Raw genomic sequence first — 16,577 nt, forward strand, 5'->3', positions numbered from 1 at the left:
GGATATAGGTGCAAAAATACATATTGCAAAACTGGGCAAATTAGCGGCGTTTTTTAAAAAAGCGCCGCTAAAGGTCCTGGTCTTTAGCGGCCTTTTTTTCTAAAAAACGCCGCTAATTTTTGTGGCGCTGCATATAGCGACGTTTTTCGCGGCGCTTGGGAAGGCGTCGCTAAAAGTATTAGCAGCGCTTAAAAACGCCGCTAAAGGCAAAAAAAACGCCGCTAAAAGTCTTTTTTCCTATAGTGAATTTTCGAATCTTTTCTGTGCTAATTGTACTTTTAATATCATTGCTTTACCGACAGTTTCTTGGTATGTTCTTTTTTTAAATGTTAATCCCTGTTGATTTATATGAAAATGCCACTAGTGAACTCTCCTATTTAGCTGTTATTAAGTGAACAACACTAAAACAATGCATAAGTTAACTCATTCATATGCAAAAATCATAACTTCACAATTATAAACTTAATCAGTTAAACTTAATCAATTAGTATTTTACGTATTAAATATTTGTTTAAAAAATCTAAGTGATTTGTTATTATGTTATTCTGAAGTGAATCATAGAATTTTACGGAGTGTTAGAGCTTATGCTATGGAAGTTTCTTCAATGTTTTAAGTTAATGAAAGAAAATGTGATTATAGCTTGAGAGAATAGTTTTGTAGAGCAATGGTAGCTTTTATGGTTATACCTTAAAATTACTATATCTAAGCCTTCTTTTAATGACACTCTTTGGGTGTTGTTTTCAAAAATAAAATGTGCGAGTAAGGTGATAAAAGCTGTTTGCCTTTGATTGGTTGAGGTTGGTGTCATTTTCTTTGCAGCATTGCATGTCCAAGTCTTTTATATTACAATAGTAAAATTTTGATACAAAATTTAATCTATCAGGATTTGTCGTATCATAACATAAAAAATAAGACAATAACAAAATTAAATGTGAAAGCGTACTAAAATCTATCAATATGTTGAAATCTTTAAGTCTTGTGGCTTCGATCTTTCAAACTAACACACAAGTATTTTAGAGATAATGACTCTCTCTTTTCTAAAGATAGGAGATCAAAAAAGTTAGTATGTGTAATTTGGGATCACAATCCAAATTTATAACTTTGTACATTAACTTTAATTTCTAATTAACATATCATCAATTAGAAATTAATTACTAAAGTATCTACACATATTTAGCTCATACTTTATGTAATAATTAAAGCCTAATAAACTTTAACCAAATTAGATCACTGTTAATTTAAACTATCCTTTTATAATAGTAAATAGTAACTTCTAATTATTCTTATTATATATATATATATATATATATATATATTTGTGTGTGAAGTTCATATTTTCTAACACTTTCAAAAGGATTAAATAATTTTTTATTTTAAAAAGATAAAAGTACAATTTTATTATATATTAAATTTCTTTATTTATAAGATAATTATATTGAAAATTTTACTTTTAAAAGTGAAGAAAATGTAATTCCACTATATATAGGGCCAAGAACTTGCCTCCCCAACTCCTCCCCTCAGATTCACCTTTGCCAATAAATTCCACAGTTGATCCTCGTATTTGTTTTATCATTTAAAACAATTTTAGTGCATTTTTTTTATAAAGAAATGCCATTTGAAGTCAGAAGCATATGAGATCATTTGAAAGATCATTTTTATTACTTTAATAACAAAGCTTTAATTTGGGGTTTTAACTAATACTATCATCTACCCCGAACTTTCCTCTTCAATTAAGTCATCCTAAGACTAAAATATATTAGGGTAAGATACCATTCAATTATACCTAAAATAAAATAAAAAAATTTGTAATTTAAGTAACTCATGTTACACAATTTGGTCATCTTGAGGTAAGTTGACGTAACAGTTAAAAGAATTAGTGTGATAAGAAATTTAGCTCACAACTTTTACATATTTTACTTTTAAAAATTAACCCTCTAAATCTACAAATATTCTCAATTTAATCTTAATTTTAAAAATTCAATAATATATATAAAAATTCTAAATATTTTCAAATATATATATATATATATAATAAAACTTGTCTCACACATATATATATATATATATATATATATAAAGTCAATAAGTTGATTAGCTGTTTAAAGACAAGTGTATATGGTAAGATATTAACTTAGGTTTCCTATCAAGCAGAAAGGTAGGATGGCATCTTCCAAGTTCCAAGCTTTCTACAACCATCCTGCGGGGCCGAAAACTAGTTTGTTCCTTCTTTCTTTCATCCTTTTAATTACTGTTAATTAGATTAATTAATAATTATGTGTGTTTTGCAATTTTGGGTTCATTATATTATGATTATCTGAATCTGAGTTATTTAGCAATATTCCCTAATCACAGTTCATTTCTGGGCACCAACTTTCAAATGGGCTGTCAACATTGCCAACGTTGTTGACATTTCAACAAAGCCAGCTGAAACTGTTTCTTACCCTCAACAAGCAGGTCTAATCCTGAATTCTTGGGAAGATTATCGGTCATATTGTTTGAATTTGTATTGAATATGAATATTTTTTAAATGGTTTTTTCAGCTCTAGCATGCAGTGGACTTGTTTGGGCAAAGTACAGCACTGTAATTACCCCCGTACGTATAAGGTTGATTTTATGTTTTTATGGCTGTAATGGCAAACCATTAATTCTGAGAATATTGCAGAAGAACTGGAACCTGTTCGGTGTTAGCATTGCTATGTTTGCCACTGCTTCTTACCAGATTTCACGTAAATTTCAGTAAGTTTCTCACTTACTTAATGCTGAAAATAAAGGAAATAAGTTGGTAGAGATAAGAATTTTATCGTAAACTTAATGTTGCAGGTATGAGTTGATCCACAAGTCGAGTGTTGGGGAAGAATGTTGAAGATACACTTGTTTGATTGAATTTGATAAAAAAAGGAGTGAACTCTTCAGGTTGAATAAGTGACAAACTTTTGTCTTCATTAACAAATCCAATTTGAATGCATAAATTGAGGGTGTATATGATGCGTTTATGCTGTTTTAGTTTAGCTTAAGATCCACTGAAATTCGGATTTGAGTATTTCTGTGATATTGATTGGGTTGATTGAAATACGTCAATATCCTTCGATTGGACTCTTTGTGATCAAGTCCGAGAACCATTCTTCGTGGTGAACCCCTTTAAACAACTTTTCCATTCCAAATACTATTAGGGTGTCACTTAATTATTTTTTTTGATAAATGACCAAAACTCAATTTGATTTAAATAAATTGAAAGAAATTTAAATTTTGAGTTAATCGAATCGAGTTATTCGAATCAACTTGAATAAATAATTTAAGTTTCAAGTTGAATTTTACAATTTGAATAACAGATTAGTGTAAATACCCTTTTAGTCCCTATCAAGTTTGAAAACAAGCAAATTGACTTCTTTCTCGATAAAAATTACAAAAAATCAAAATAATTTTAAAATTCAAAATATTTATAAAATTTCAAATATATATTTTAAAATTATAAAATTTCAAAAAAATTCTAAAAATATATAAAGTAAAAAATTTAAAAATTTTCTAGAATAATAATCTTGGGGACCTAAATAAGTTAACTAGTGATATGATAAAGTATTATTATTTTAAAAAAGTTTTCAAATATTTATAATTTCAAATTTATGTGTTCTAATATGGAATAAGTTATATTGTTACTTGAACAATTTCACTTTATTCGACTCGGCTCGATTAAAAAAAATCAAATTGAGTTAGGATGATAAAATATAACTCGTCAACTATATTAACTCGAAATTTTTTTACTAGATTCGACCGAACACTCACCGTTACCATCATGTCTCTATTGGGAAATGTGTCCATGTTGTAGTAAACATGTAACTACCTTTTTTTTATTTATTTGAACGATGAAAAAATAAATAAAGTTAATTTCACATTTCATTATTATATCTTTTATAATTCTGTCTCTTATATTTTGCATGCATAGTGAAATTGTGTCAAGCAAATATTAGTTCATTGATTGTCTAAGTTCAAACTGAAGATAATTGACATTGTAAGAACGTTTACATTGTGAGAAAGACAACTTACTTCAGTAGGTAATCTAAATGAGCCCATAATCCCGTAAAAGAATTAAAGTGAGCATTTGATTCAAATACTGAGAAGAATTATTATGTTGTCAGCAATTCCAATTAGGGAGATGACTAGTCTTGGCAATCAGAGCAGTTGACTCCACGGAGAGAGACATAGATGTATTCATTGGTAGAATAATACATTGGACTGGACCCAAGATGAATTTATTTTGAATCCGTTTGTGAATTAATTCACTTGTGGCGTTCATGGTGTGCTTTACCAAATCCTGAGTTTGTCACTGACCATGCATATACAACTCATGTGCTTTAATATAAGTGGAGGCTTATGCTCTAAAGATGATCGAGCCCATAGCTGATATGTTGGATGTAATAGCCCATTTTTGCCTAGCCCATTTCAGTATTTAAAATAATAAATCCCCCAAAAATAAAAATAAAATAAAGTCCAAGTCCAGTACAAAATTACAAACATATAATTTGGCCCAATCAGAATGGCCCATTACTTGAAAAGATTTAAGGTCCATCTATAAGCTTGACTCATATGAAAATATAATCTTTAAGGATATGCAATCTTAGATATGATATGCAATCTTAGATATGATACAATCTTAGATATGATATGCAATCTTGAAGATATGATCTTGTAATCTTGGAGATTTAATTTGTAGATATCCTCTAATCTTAACCGTTGATGTAATTGATCTGTACCGTTGGATTTGGGGAGGCTCAACTTTAAATAGAGGCCTCTCCCTTCATTGTAAATCACTTGAGTTTTGGGAAGCAATAAGAATTCTTGAAAGCATTCACTCAAATTTCTCTCCCTCTTGCGTTCTTACTCTCTGTAGTTTGTTCTTATTTTATTCTTCGTCTATCTTAGTTTTTCAACCTTTTTTTATTTTAATTTCTTCATTTTTCAAATATGTATATTTATTCCTATCTTTTATACATTTGATTATGTGTTTTATATATTATAATATTTAACCTTTTATATAGTTTATTTTCAAATATATATTTTCTATGCATATATATATTATATTATCATTTCATGTATTTTGAACTATTGCATTATATTTTTATAATTTGTAAATGTTCTATTTATTCATTTTTTTGTATATGTCATTTATCTTATTTGTGCATAGTTTCATTTTTTTATATGCTATGTTTAATTATTTCTTTTATGTGCTTATTTATGATATATATTGTCGTATAATTTTTGCATGTATTATGTTTTTCTTTTAGTTTAATCATGTTTTTATTTGTTTATTATCTTATATTTACCCTAGTATGATTTTTTTCATTAAACGTATGTTCATGTTATTTAGTTTTGTCTTAATGATATTATTTATGTTTGTATGGAAATGTTAGAATATTTTGTACATCTATGCTTCATGATGCATTAAAACGTCATCCTAAAACGTCATTTAAAATAATATTCCAAGGTTTTTTTTTAAAAAAATAAAAAGCAATGCTTGATGTTTGGAACCTTCGAGAAAGGTAGTGCCCTAACTTACTGGGTTGCGACTTTTCTCGTTGAATTCGAATAGTCAAGCACCTTTCTAAGTGATTTTGAGTTTTCAAAATTTAAACAATTATTTCGAGATTTCAAAACATAGTGTCTTAACTTACTGGATATGGTGTTTTGTTGTTTCGAGATAGAAATTTACGAAAGACGAGCTTAGTTTCGAAGGTTTTAAAATGTTGCGTCCTAACTTATTGGATGTGATGTTTTGACTCGTTTGAAATAAGTGAGCCTTAATTTTCAAAATTGAGACGTTCTAATTAAAAGAGGTTTGCATCTTAAAACTTTCAAATTTCCGACATTAAAGACACTTGATAATCAATTAGGTACCAATTTTTAGGCGTTACGAGGGTGCTAACCCTTCCTCGTACGTAACCGACTCCCGAATCTGTTTTCTCGACTTTCGTAGACCAAAATTAAATGTTTTAAAACAAAACATTTTATAAGGTGATCCAATCACACCTAAAAAGATTGGTGGCGACTCCCGTTTTCGTTTTTCTTAAAGTCGATTCCCATTTTCCAAAACTCGATTTAAAAATGGTCTCGACATTGGATACATGATTTGTGTATGGCATGGCTTTACTAGAAACAATGGTATTCATAACTCAATTAAAGAGTTAATAATATCCTTTCATTGACATTGTGTGGATTGATAAATATGGAATGTGACCACGGGTCGCTTATTCTCGAACGAGCAATTTATCACAATCATTTGTTGACAACGATCATATTAATCATTAAGAAGACACAATGGTAATAATGAGATAAAATAGGATTGTATTGAGTGAACGAATTTAACTCAAATGAATCAAGAATATAATATGAGGGTAACACATATATGACGAGATCATTGGACAAAGTAGTTTAATGAATTGCTTTCGTAAAAAGTATATAATTAGGAGTTTTCAATCATGATACTTCTTGTGGACTGACTCCATGATTAAGTAATTGCAAATTATTGGAACGAAGCTTCTAAACATAATTGCAATTACTAAAACCTAATTGTATATGTTTGATTGGTCCCTTCTCTAGCTAAACAAAAGCTCGACCGGACTGCATTGAATTAGACGAAAATTTTACTACTTTGGAAATAATTTAATTGGGTCGAGTTATTCAATGTGGAATTAAATTAGGAAGTCATGAGAATTGTTCAACTAGAAAATTTGATTAAAGAATTTTCTTGAAAAATTAATTTGAAATAATAAATTATTTTTGGGAAAAAATAATTTTGATCAAGTAAAATTAAATTAATCAAATTATTTAAAATTAATATGATATTATTGGAAATTAATTTTCAAGTCAGACAATTGACTCAATGGGTAATTGAACTTGAAATTTAGACCTAAGATCGTAAATTATGCTCGAAAGCCTAAAACTGAAACCAAGACCCAAAAATTGGTCGAACTTGGCCTGATATGTGAAATCAGACCGATAGTCCAACCAGTGGCTAGATTGGACTGGCTAGGTCGTCAACTGACCTGGACTGAACCGGCTCGAAATTTTGAAAGGATGTCGCAACTGCATCGTCGAACACGGCTGTGTTGGCGGTGTTCTAGTGGCTTGCAATGGCTGGTCTTCGGTGGTTGAGCCATAAAAGAGTTACACTCCTAGTGGATTTTACCAAAGAATTTGGTTTCAGATTAATTATTTCAAAATAATATTATTTTAATGTTTTAATATTAAATTAAATTTAATACTTATTTTAAAGTATTGTATTAATTTAATAATAAATTAAATTTAATGTTATAATATTAAAGTGATTAAGTTTTATGTGAAAAGAGAAAATTATCTGAAAAGAGATTTTTTATTAACCCACTGATAATTTTTGTGAAAAATTTTCTAATTCGAAGCGAGCTTACACTTAACAGATGAATCGAAAAGATATAATTTTAATTAAATATTTATTACTTTATATATCACAACCAAAATATTATTTTGAAAAAAATTTAAAATTCTATTTTCTTTAAATTTATTTTTCGTTACGGTTTACAAATCCAATTTTTCCAAGAACCTCATGAATTCAATGGTGATATCATTAACAATCTCAGTTTACCACCTACAATAACTCTGGGTCTTGCCTTAAGCTAAGTGAATTACCACCACAACAATAAGGTTCCTTTTGTTTGTAGGAAAACAATTTTCAAAAAATGTTTTCCTGGTTTTCCGATGTTTGTTTGACTGAAAACATTTTCCAAATGGAAAATGTTTTCCAAGAAACGGGTAAAATGCCTTATATTTTAGGGAAAACATCTTATGGATTTCATTTCTGTAAGACATTTTCCGATTCCTCCTTCATCCAGGTAAAAGTCTTCTTCTTCCGTTCTTCATCTTCTACTCCGTCGCATATCTTCTCTTCTCATGCTGTTGTTTCATTTCTTTTCTTTCTCTCTTTCTCAGGCAAATCTCATTCTTCTTCGCTAGGTCTTGGCTAAGGTATGGCATAGGCTCTCTTTTTTTCTTCTTGTTATTTACTGTCCACATTTTTACCTATTTTATGCCTGAAATTTTATGCCTTTCTTTGTTTCTTTATTTTTAATTTTTTTTGGGTTTGGGTAAATTCTATCGATTCAGGGTTTTGCCTGTGCTTCTGTAATTGCAATATCATTTCAGATTTTTATGTTGGGTTTATGGTTGAGCCAAATTTCATGAAATGCATGTTTAAGTCTCTACGAGAAGTAGAGAAATGTTTTTTTTTTAGTCATTACAGTGTCAGGTTTTGAAGTCTCTCTAATCACTTCTGGTTGAACTGGGATTACTTAAATTAAAACTTAGCTTATATTAGGACACCATGTTTCAATTTCATCAACCCCTCTCCACTACTTTTGCTTCAGTTTTTGGGTGCTTTTAGCTTTGCTTTGCTTTGTTTTATATCTTCCTTAGGCAAAACAAGCAACCTTGATTAGTGCCTTAAAACAGTTTAAACCTTACCAACTTTCACTATTAACAAAAGAAAAAAATATATACATACACACATATATATATACACAGTGCTTGAAAGCTTGTATTGTTTGCCTTCTTCCCTTTTTTTGCTCTTTCTATCAAACTGATAAAAGTTGACTTTTTTTTTTTGCTTACTTGGAGCTTTCAAGGTCAGGGATTAAATGGGTGATTAACCTTTTTTTTTGGTTGATCTTTCTTGGATCCAATTTTCTTGAGGTAAGAGAAAGGAAAAAAAAAAGAAAGTTCATCTTTTCACTTATTCTATGCATAAAAGTTTGCAACTTTCTCCTTTGCTTAATACCCAAATAATTCCCAGTTTTCTGCTAAAAGTTTGAATTTTTATTTTGATGGAGTTTTATGTTTCAAAGTGTATAAATTTCAAGAATCCCATCAATTTTGTCTCTAAAATGTTTGTAATTTTTCATTTTTGACTGATCTGCTCTCAATCTTTTATACTATTTGGATAAATTTTAAGTTTTAGTTAAGCTATTTAAGGCCATTTATTTCTGGTTATGGTGTTTTTAAATGCCTTCTTTATTCATTCCTTTTCCATGTTTATATTCTTGATGTTGATGTAATCATGCCTTTTAAATTTGATTATATGCCATAATTATGATTCATAAATATTAAAAAAGAAAGGTATTATATTTATATTATGTCATGAGAATAAATGCAATAAAAAGACAAATGAAAGTATATGGTCCTTGTTTTCTTCTTCATTAACTTTCACATATAGAACAATTAAAAATTTATTATCATAATTGGAAATAACATCACGAACAAGATATTTGTATATATTAAGAAAAAAGGAGCCATATCATAGAGTAGATCCTAGGCAGGCTAATTTCATATCCTCATATAGATATAACATTCACAGAGCTAAAACTGTAGCAGTATGTTTTTTTTTTTTATATATATATGGTAGATATGTTTTTGTTTATTTCCTTTGTGGTGTGATTTAAGCAACTGCCACTGTGCTAGTTCGAATAGAGTAACCTTGAGCTTCATTCAGAGATGTAGACTCCCTTTGGCCCTTCTTTCTCATAGCTTTTATTGAGGAAGAAAGGTTCATGTTCTTTTCTTTAGCTTCATCTATCTCGATTTGTTCTTGTCTACAATCTTCACTGCAGAAAGGCGTGTAGAATAATCACAAATAATTATACCCCCTCCACCATTGCAACATCATTTAGCAGATTGAATAGGAAGTTTAGGAACGGGTAGAATAGTCAAGAATCTCGTGAAGTAGGAGTAGGAGCCATTGCCAACAAGTACAAACTAGTAACTTTGGTTACTTGAGTAACTGGGACTAGTAGAGCCTCTTGATTGCATAGATTAGTAGAGGAATTCTTGAATAATTAGCCTGCATATTTGACGTGGTTTTATAATGTTTTAATTGCATCTTTTTTTAGGATGATTCTTGAGATAAGTTGATGTTTTTGACTGAACTTTTTTGGTTTAAAATATGCAACACAATGTGTGGTTTCAAATTTGTTTAATCCTTTGATGTAAGAGTAATTACTAGATTTGATCATTTGTTGCTTGAGATTTGACTTTTTCTGTTCTTTCTTCTTCTTTTTTCTTTTTTGAACCAACAAAAAGTTAATCTAATGTTTCAGTTTTCTATATTTTTGTATTCAATTCACCCAACTATTTTCTTAAAGTTGAGTTCAACTTAAATTTAAAATAAAGAAAATACCCCAAGTACTATGATAGTAACTAATTATTAATGTTAACAAAATACCCAAAGTTTAGCTAAAAGTGGAGAATCAGATGAGGTTTTGGTTTATTTTTTATATGCTCTTGCTGCGTTTTATTTGGTTTTGTACTAAACTTTGTTTTGTTTGATAAGTTGGGGTTGGTTAGTTAACTCCATTCCCTTTAGTCATGATAACTTTAGTCATGGTAACTTTAGTCATATATGTGATATTATGAAAAGTTTGCATCTTTTTTGTAGTGATCAAATATTTGTGTGGCATTATTTTGTGTAGATGGATCGTAATCAAGATCAAAATACAATTGTCGGAGTCGCGGCTTCAGTTTTAGCCTTTGGGGCTCTCTGGATTAAAAAATTTAAAACTAGGAAGGAAATTGCTTCTCACCCTCGTGCGAATTGAAATTATGAAAGAGAAAATTATATTAATAGTATTTTATATAGTGGTGACTAGCATTGTATTGATGTGATAAGGATGAAACAGATAGCCTTTTTTAATTTGTGTGATATTCTTAGTAGGAATAATTTGTTACAGTCAACTAAATCTGTGAATATTAGGGAGTAAGTAGTTATATTTTTACATATAATTGGTCATAATAAAAAGTTTCGAGTGATTGGATCTAGATATTATAGATCAATTGAGACAATTCACCGTTACTTTAGGGTTGTATTGAGAGCTATTTTGAAATTGTATAAGCTAGTTATTAGATTACCTGATGGGTCAACTCCTAGTGAAATCAGAAACAATCCAAGGTTTTATCCTTATTTTAAAGATTGTATTAGAGCATTAGATGGAACTCATGTTCGTGCATCCGTTCCACTTAGCATTCAAGGAAGATTTCGTAGCCATAAAGGGGGGACGACACAAAATGTATTGGCTGCCATTACATTTAATTTGAAATTTTCCTATGTTCTAGCTGGTTGGGAAGGTAGTGCACATGATTCTCGTATTTTAAGTGATGAAATTTCACGCCCAAGAGGATTAAGAATTCCGGAAGGTAAGAATTATAAATCATTAAATACCAAATATTTCTACTAAGCTCATAATTTATTAGTAATAATTATGTTTTGTAAAATTGTAGGTAAATATTATCTTGCTGATGTTGGATATGGCATCCCAAATGGATATATTACCCCATATCATGGTGTCCGATATCATTTAAAAGAGTTTAGCGCTTAGGGGCCTGAAAATGCAAAGGAACTCTTTAATCTTTGTCATTCATCATTGTGAATTACTATTGAACGTGCTTTTGGAATCTTGAAGAAACAGTTTCGTGTATTAGATGCTGAACCATTTTGGAATTTTCAAACTAAAGTAGATATAGTTTTGGCTTGTTGTATCATTCATAATCATATAATGGGAATTGATCCTAGTGATTTACTTAATCAAGGATTATAGAGGATCCTAAGTCTGATTTGATAATACCAATCTAATTTGATAATATCAACTCTTACGGAGCGAGAAGTAAGAAAAGAAGCAAGAGAATGGTCTGCTAAGAGAGATGAAATTGCACAAACTATATGGATTGATTATATGGCTAAAATATTAGGTAGGTTTAGGGCTTAGGGTTATTGTTTCTAGGTTATGTATGTTTTAGTATTAAAATTGTTTTTTTTTTTGTTAATGTTGGTTGGATAATGATATTGAAATTTTAGTTTGCTAGATTTTGAAATTATTATGTCTTGAATTTGGTAGATATTGAATTTATTATGTTTAAGCTTGTTGGATATTAAAATGATTGACAATGAAAATTATTAATGTAGAATGGGTAAGGGCAACAAAGAAGGGACCTCCAAGCAATTCAGGTGGACAAAACCGATGGAACATCTTTTTCTTGAAATTCTAACAGAGGAGGCCCAGAAAGGAAATAAGCCTTCTAACACTTTCAAAGCAGTTTCTATTAGTCGAGTTGCCGAAGCTATTTCTGAAAGATTTCAAGTCCAATGCGATGCAAAGCATGTGAAAAATCATTCGAGGGTTTTAAAAAACCAATGGCAAATTATATGTACAATTCTGGGTGAAAGTGGTTTTGGATAGGATGATAACTTAAAAATGATCACATGTGATAGAGTGACGTATGATGCAGCAGTGGTGGTAATATATGTATATATATGTTAAGTATATTTCAATTGTTTTTACTTGTTATTCTAATTGTGTATAATATCTAATAGGCACACAAGAAGTATGAACCATTTTTGAATAAAAGCATTGATCATTATGATGAAATGGCTTTAGTTGTTGGCAAATATATGGAAACAGGGAATTTTTCCAAAACATTTGCTGACATAGATTTGGATGATGGTAACCAAGATTCAGTGCCTATAGACTACAACAATGAAGAGACTGAAGAGGTAAGAACAAAAGTATCTTCGTCTGACACATCCAAACATAAAAGAAAAAATGCTCAAGAAAATGACAATGAACAAATTAAATTTGTGGGTGAACAACTTGGCAAAATTGCTAATGCTTTGGAACAATTTACTGCGGATAAGACACCACATCTTTACGAAAAAGTGATGTCGATAGAGGTAGAAGGATTTGATGATGACTTCCTGTGTTCTGTGTTTGATTATCTAGTGAGTCATGAATCCGAGGCTGATAATCATTTTATGAATCACTAAACTAGACTACGATCACGACTAAGGCAAGCGCACCTATCGAATGGTAGTATAGCTATGGTGAGTCCAGAATATCATATCCACAAGGACTAAAAGTACTAGTATTAACTATCTTTCTATTATTTAGCCTAAAATAAATTGTTTTAATCTAAAAATTAACTAAACTAATTAACTAATGAACGAAACAGAGAATGAAGAAAATAATCAAATAAACCAAAGATAAAGACAATACCCAAGGAAGAATCCACCTAGACTGCACTTATTATTCCGATTCTGAATCAAACGATTTATTCACTTGCCTTAATCCGTAAAAATCCCTAAATTATGTTAACATCTCTTTCGGGACAAAGAACAACTGACTCTAGGTTGATTAATTGAAATCTCTTTCTAATTAAAACCCCTATTGTCGCATTAACTCGATCTATGGATTCCCTTATTAGATTTGACTCTAATCCGACAGATTTATATCGCTCTATTTCTAGGGTTGCATGCAACTCCGCTTAATTATGATAAATCTACTCCTAAACAGGGACTTTTGCTCCACTGAATAAGCACATCAACTTGAATTAATATCCTGAAAATATTAAAACAAGAATTAAGAACACATAATTAAGAACAAGAACATGTATTTATCATTAAATTCAGAACATTAAATAATAAGATCCGTCTTAGGTTTCATCTTCCTTAGGTATCTAGGGAATTTAGTTCATAATGTAAAACGAAGACATCTTAAATTTATAAAAAACAACAAGACATAAAAAACCCAAATAAACTTCGAGAGAAATTTGAATGGAGATCTTCAATCTTGAAGTGGATCTGCTTCTGAGATAATTCCAACGGCTTCCTTCAAGTAATTTCTGCTTTCTGCTCTGTGTGTCCCCTTAGGTTTTCTTCTAGTATGTATTTATAGACCTTTGAATGCTCAGAAACCCTAAAAATTGGCTTTTTTCATGTGTTTGGGAAACAGAGAGTGATATCGACATGGGCTGGCACATGGGCGTGTCGCTTGCCCATGTGGATCCTGAAAACTCTGATTTTGGCCCCCTTTTCGCTCCTTTTGCCACCCAAATACTCTCCTAAGTATAGAAACATGAATTTAAGGGATTAGGAGCATCAGATTCACTAATTTACATCATTAATTATCCAAAAATATGCCAAGCATGGAATTAAAATATGTTACATTTATGGTTTATCAAATATCCCCACATTTAAACATTTGCTTATCCTCAAGCAAAATCCTCAACTCACAATTAAAATTAAACTTTCTCAATTCATAATTCTTATCAATAATGTTTTATCTAATTCGTAAATAATTACACATTGATAATTCAACTAAAAGACCATTAAAGATTCAAACAATCCAAGTCAAACTTTTATTTTAAAACATGAAAACATAGGTATTTCCCTTATCTAAGTAATTACCTTTAATTGAAAACCGACAAGAATTAACATCCTTACTAAAAATTCACTCAAATCACTCAAAGTGTTTAAGGTTTAAAAATTAAGCACTCAAAAGTCAAACATGAAAAGTTATTACCATAGGCTTGCATGAAAATCAAATCTCCACCACTATGAGATGATACACAAATCAAAATGTCTTTATAGGGTTGTAATGAAGCACGGTTTAAAGGTGTGAATAAAGGTTGAAAAAGAAGGTTAGAATCGAGATCGAATTGATCAATTGCCTAACTAGAAAAATAAGCTAATGCTGAATAATTACATCAATCGAAATTATTAAAGAATAGCAAGAGCTTCTTCACAGAATATGAAATTAACTACTTAAGCTTAGAACAAAGAAATAATAATAATCAATATATATATGTATATATATATATATTGACTTTTTGAATGAATAATAAGATAAAATTAAACAATTGAAATAACAGAACATAGTTAGGCAACTAACCAAATCAGATCCCGACAAAAAGGGAGTCAATAAAAAGGGAACAACAAATAAATAAATAAAAAAGTTACGGGTTAATATTGATGGGTGAATCAAGAAACGATTTGTTAGGCTCAAAGGAGTTCACTAAGGGTCAATTATGAAGGTAGGCTTTTTATGGGATAAGTGGGTTAAAACCTAGGTGCCTTTATCATCTCAGTATATTAAATCAAATGTGTGGTCTTGACATATATAATCGAAGCAAGTTTTAGAATAACAAATCAATATTGACACATTCATAACCAATAATAAAGTGAGCAAGAAAAAAAATGTATGCTCTAAAGGCTCAAAATCTCACAAAAATTATGGCTTTTGATGTCAATCTTGCAAATTTCAAACTTCAAAATAATACTTCAATTTAGGGAAACAACCTAAAATTTTTTTTATTCTGAAAATAGACTTATAATGCTTGATTCTCTAGTGTCTTAAAGTTTAAACAATCAATGCACAATTACCTATGAATTTAATCTAAAACACATCAACGATAATCATAAATTAATAAGAATTCATTCTAATAGTAATGTGAGAAAATTACTTAAACACAAGACATAATTCAGGGATTTTCTAATAATTCTATAGATAACCTCCCCACACTTAAGATGTACATTGTCCTCAATGTACAAACATATATAATCACAGTATAAACAGAATATCATAAGAGAGGGAGAAAATTGAAACTGCCCTGAATATTGGATGAAATCTTCAGAATAGTGAAAAGTGGAATTGCAGTCAAATTTAAATGTAACTCATGATTCCGAGCAAACTAACAAGAAAATAAACACAAATAATAAAGAAAATTAAAAGGTTATAACTCGATTAGAAACAACCATAAATCTTTCAAAAAATAATAATGAAAATAAGTTGAAGAGAAAAAAATAAAACAACTAAAACAAAATTAAAAAGAAAGTTAAAAAATAAAATAATAATAATAATAAACTCAATAATATCAATAAACTTAAAAGGTAATTGTAATGATAATAGCAAAAAAAAATACGAAAAAAAAGAAAAAAATAGGAATAGCAAAATAAAAAATAATAAAAGTATATAAAAATTAAAATATAAAAAATTAAAATATAAGTATAAGAATACTGAATTAATTAATTAATTAGTAAATTAAAAATGAATAATATAAAATTAAAATAAATAAAATAAAATAAAATTGGGGTGATTAACCCAATTTTCACATGGCCATGGACATACCCGTGTGTCCAAGCCGTATGGGTCACATGGCCATGTTGCCAGGCCGTGTGTGCTTTCTTTCTCTTCTCCCACGCCCATGTGAAATCCCACACGCCCATGTGCCCAGGTCGTGTGCTCTACACACTCGTGTGGCTAGGCCTTGTAACTCTGTGACTTTGAAAAAAATTAGCTCCAGGTTTCACAAGGCCTAGGACACGCCTGTGTGTCCAGGCCGTGTGGGTTACATGGCCATGTCGCCAGGCCGTGTGTGTTTTCTTTTGCTTTTCCCATGCCTATGTGAGATCCCACACGCCCGTGTGGCCAGGCCATGTTGGTCAAAAACACTTTTTTTTTAGATTTTGAAAATTAATTAATTTAAAAAAAATCTTGAAATAATGTTAAGAAAATTAGCAGTGTTAACACTCGAGTTTTCTCCCGAGAAGTGCTTATTTAAAGTCTAATCTTAACTTAGCTCGTATTCTCACGGTTAAGGTGGTTCACGGAGTTGAGACTCCTTTTTCTCACTATCAATTCTATTATTAACATAAGGTTTTAGCCAAGTAATATTTACCTTAAAAGTTCCAAATTTAGAATGATTTACCTCGACTGTACCGTATGAGAAAATAT

At 30.0% G+C, this 16,577-nt stretch overlaps 2 protein-coding genes across 4 annotated transcripts; both read left to right on the forward strand.

The window, feature by feature from the left end:
* The first annotated feature begins 2,089 nt into the window (after positions 1-2,089).
* Positions 2,090-2,980, forward strand: LOC108469406 (mitochondrial pyruvate carrier 3-like). Its single transcript, XM_017770294.2, has 5 exons — positions 2,090-2,215; positions 2,353-2,454; positions 2,541-2,593; positions 2,663-2,736; positions 2,821-2,980. The coding sequence occupies exons 1-5, from the start codon at positions 2,161-2,163 to the stop codon at positions 2,861-2,863; spliced, it is 327 nt and encodes a 108-aa protein (XP_017625783.1). The 5' UTR covers positions 2,090-2,160; the 3' UTR covers positions 2,864-2,980.
* A 4,712-nt stretch (positions 2,981-7,692) lies between these two features.
* LOC128279512 (L10-interacting MYB domain-containing protein-like) lies at positions 7,693-12,416 on the forward strand. Of its 3 annotated transcripts, none has more exons than XR_008269714.1 (4): positions 7,693-7,859; positions 7,957-7,992; positions 8,641-8,715; positions 11,975-12,416. XR_008269714.1 is itself a non-coding variant. In XM_053018470.1 (3 exons), exons 1-3 carry the CDS (start codon positions 7,813-7,815, stop codon positions 12,246-12,248), a joined length of 357 nt encoding a protein of 118 aa, XP_052874430.1. In that variant the 5' UTR covers positions 7,693-7,812; the 3' UTR covers positions 12,249-12,416. The 3 variants fall into 3 exon arrangements, 1 of the variants encoding a protein (XP_052874430.1); XR_008269715.1 differs by having other exon boundaries at positions 8,649-8,715; XM_053018470.1 differs by lacking the exon at positions 8,641-8,715.
* The last annotated feature ends 4,161 nt before the right edge of the window (positions 12,417-16,577 follow it).

Source organism: Gossypium arboreum, chromosome 8 (assembly GCF_025698485.1).
Source record: "Gossypium arboreum isolate Shixiya-1 chromosome 8, ASM2569848v2, whole genome shotgun sequence".
NCBI classification, from domain to species: domain Eukaryota; kingdom Viridiplantae; phylum Streptophyta; class Magnoliopsida; order Malvales; family Malvaceae; genus Gossypium; species Gossypium arboreum.

Bases quoted from the DNA above. Each gene is read 5' to 3' on its own strand.
- LOC108469406 (XM_017770294.2), top strand. From the start codon at position 2,161: ATGGCATCTTCCAAGTTCCAAGCTTTCTACAACCATCCTGCGGGGCCG. The intron at 2,216-2,352 runs GTTTGTTCCTTC...CCCTAATCACAG, and splicing joins TCCTGCGGGGCCGAAAACTA to TTCATTTCTGGGCACCAACT. The intron at 2,594-2,662 runs GTACGTATAAGG...AGAATATTGCAG, and splicing joins ACAGCACTGTAATTACCCCC to AAGAACTGGAACCTGTTCGG.
- LOC128279512 (XM_053018470.1), top strand. From the start codon at position 7,813: ATGGATTTCATTTCTGTAAGACATTTTCCGATTCCTCCTTCATCCAG. The intron at 7,860-7,956 runs GTAAAAGTCTTC...TCTCTTTCTCAG, and splicing joins CCGATTCCTCCTTCATCCAG to GCAAATCTCATTCTTCTTCG. The intron at 7,993-11,974 runs GTATGGCATAGG...TTATTAATGTAG, and splicing joins TTCGCTAGGTCTTGGCTAAG to AATGGGTAAGGGCAACAAAG.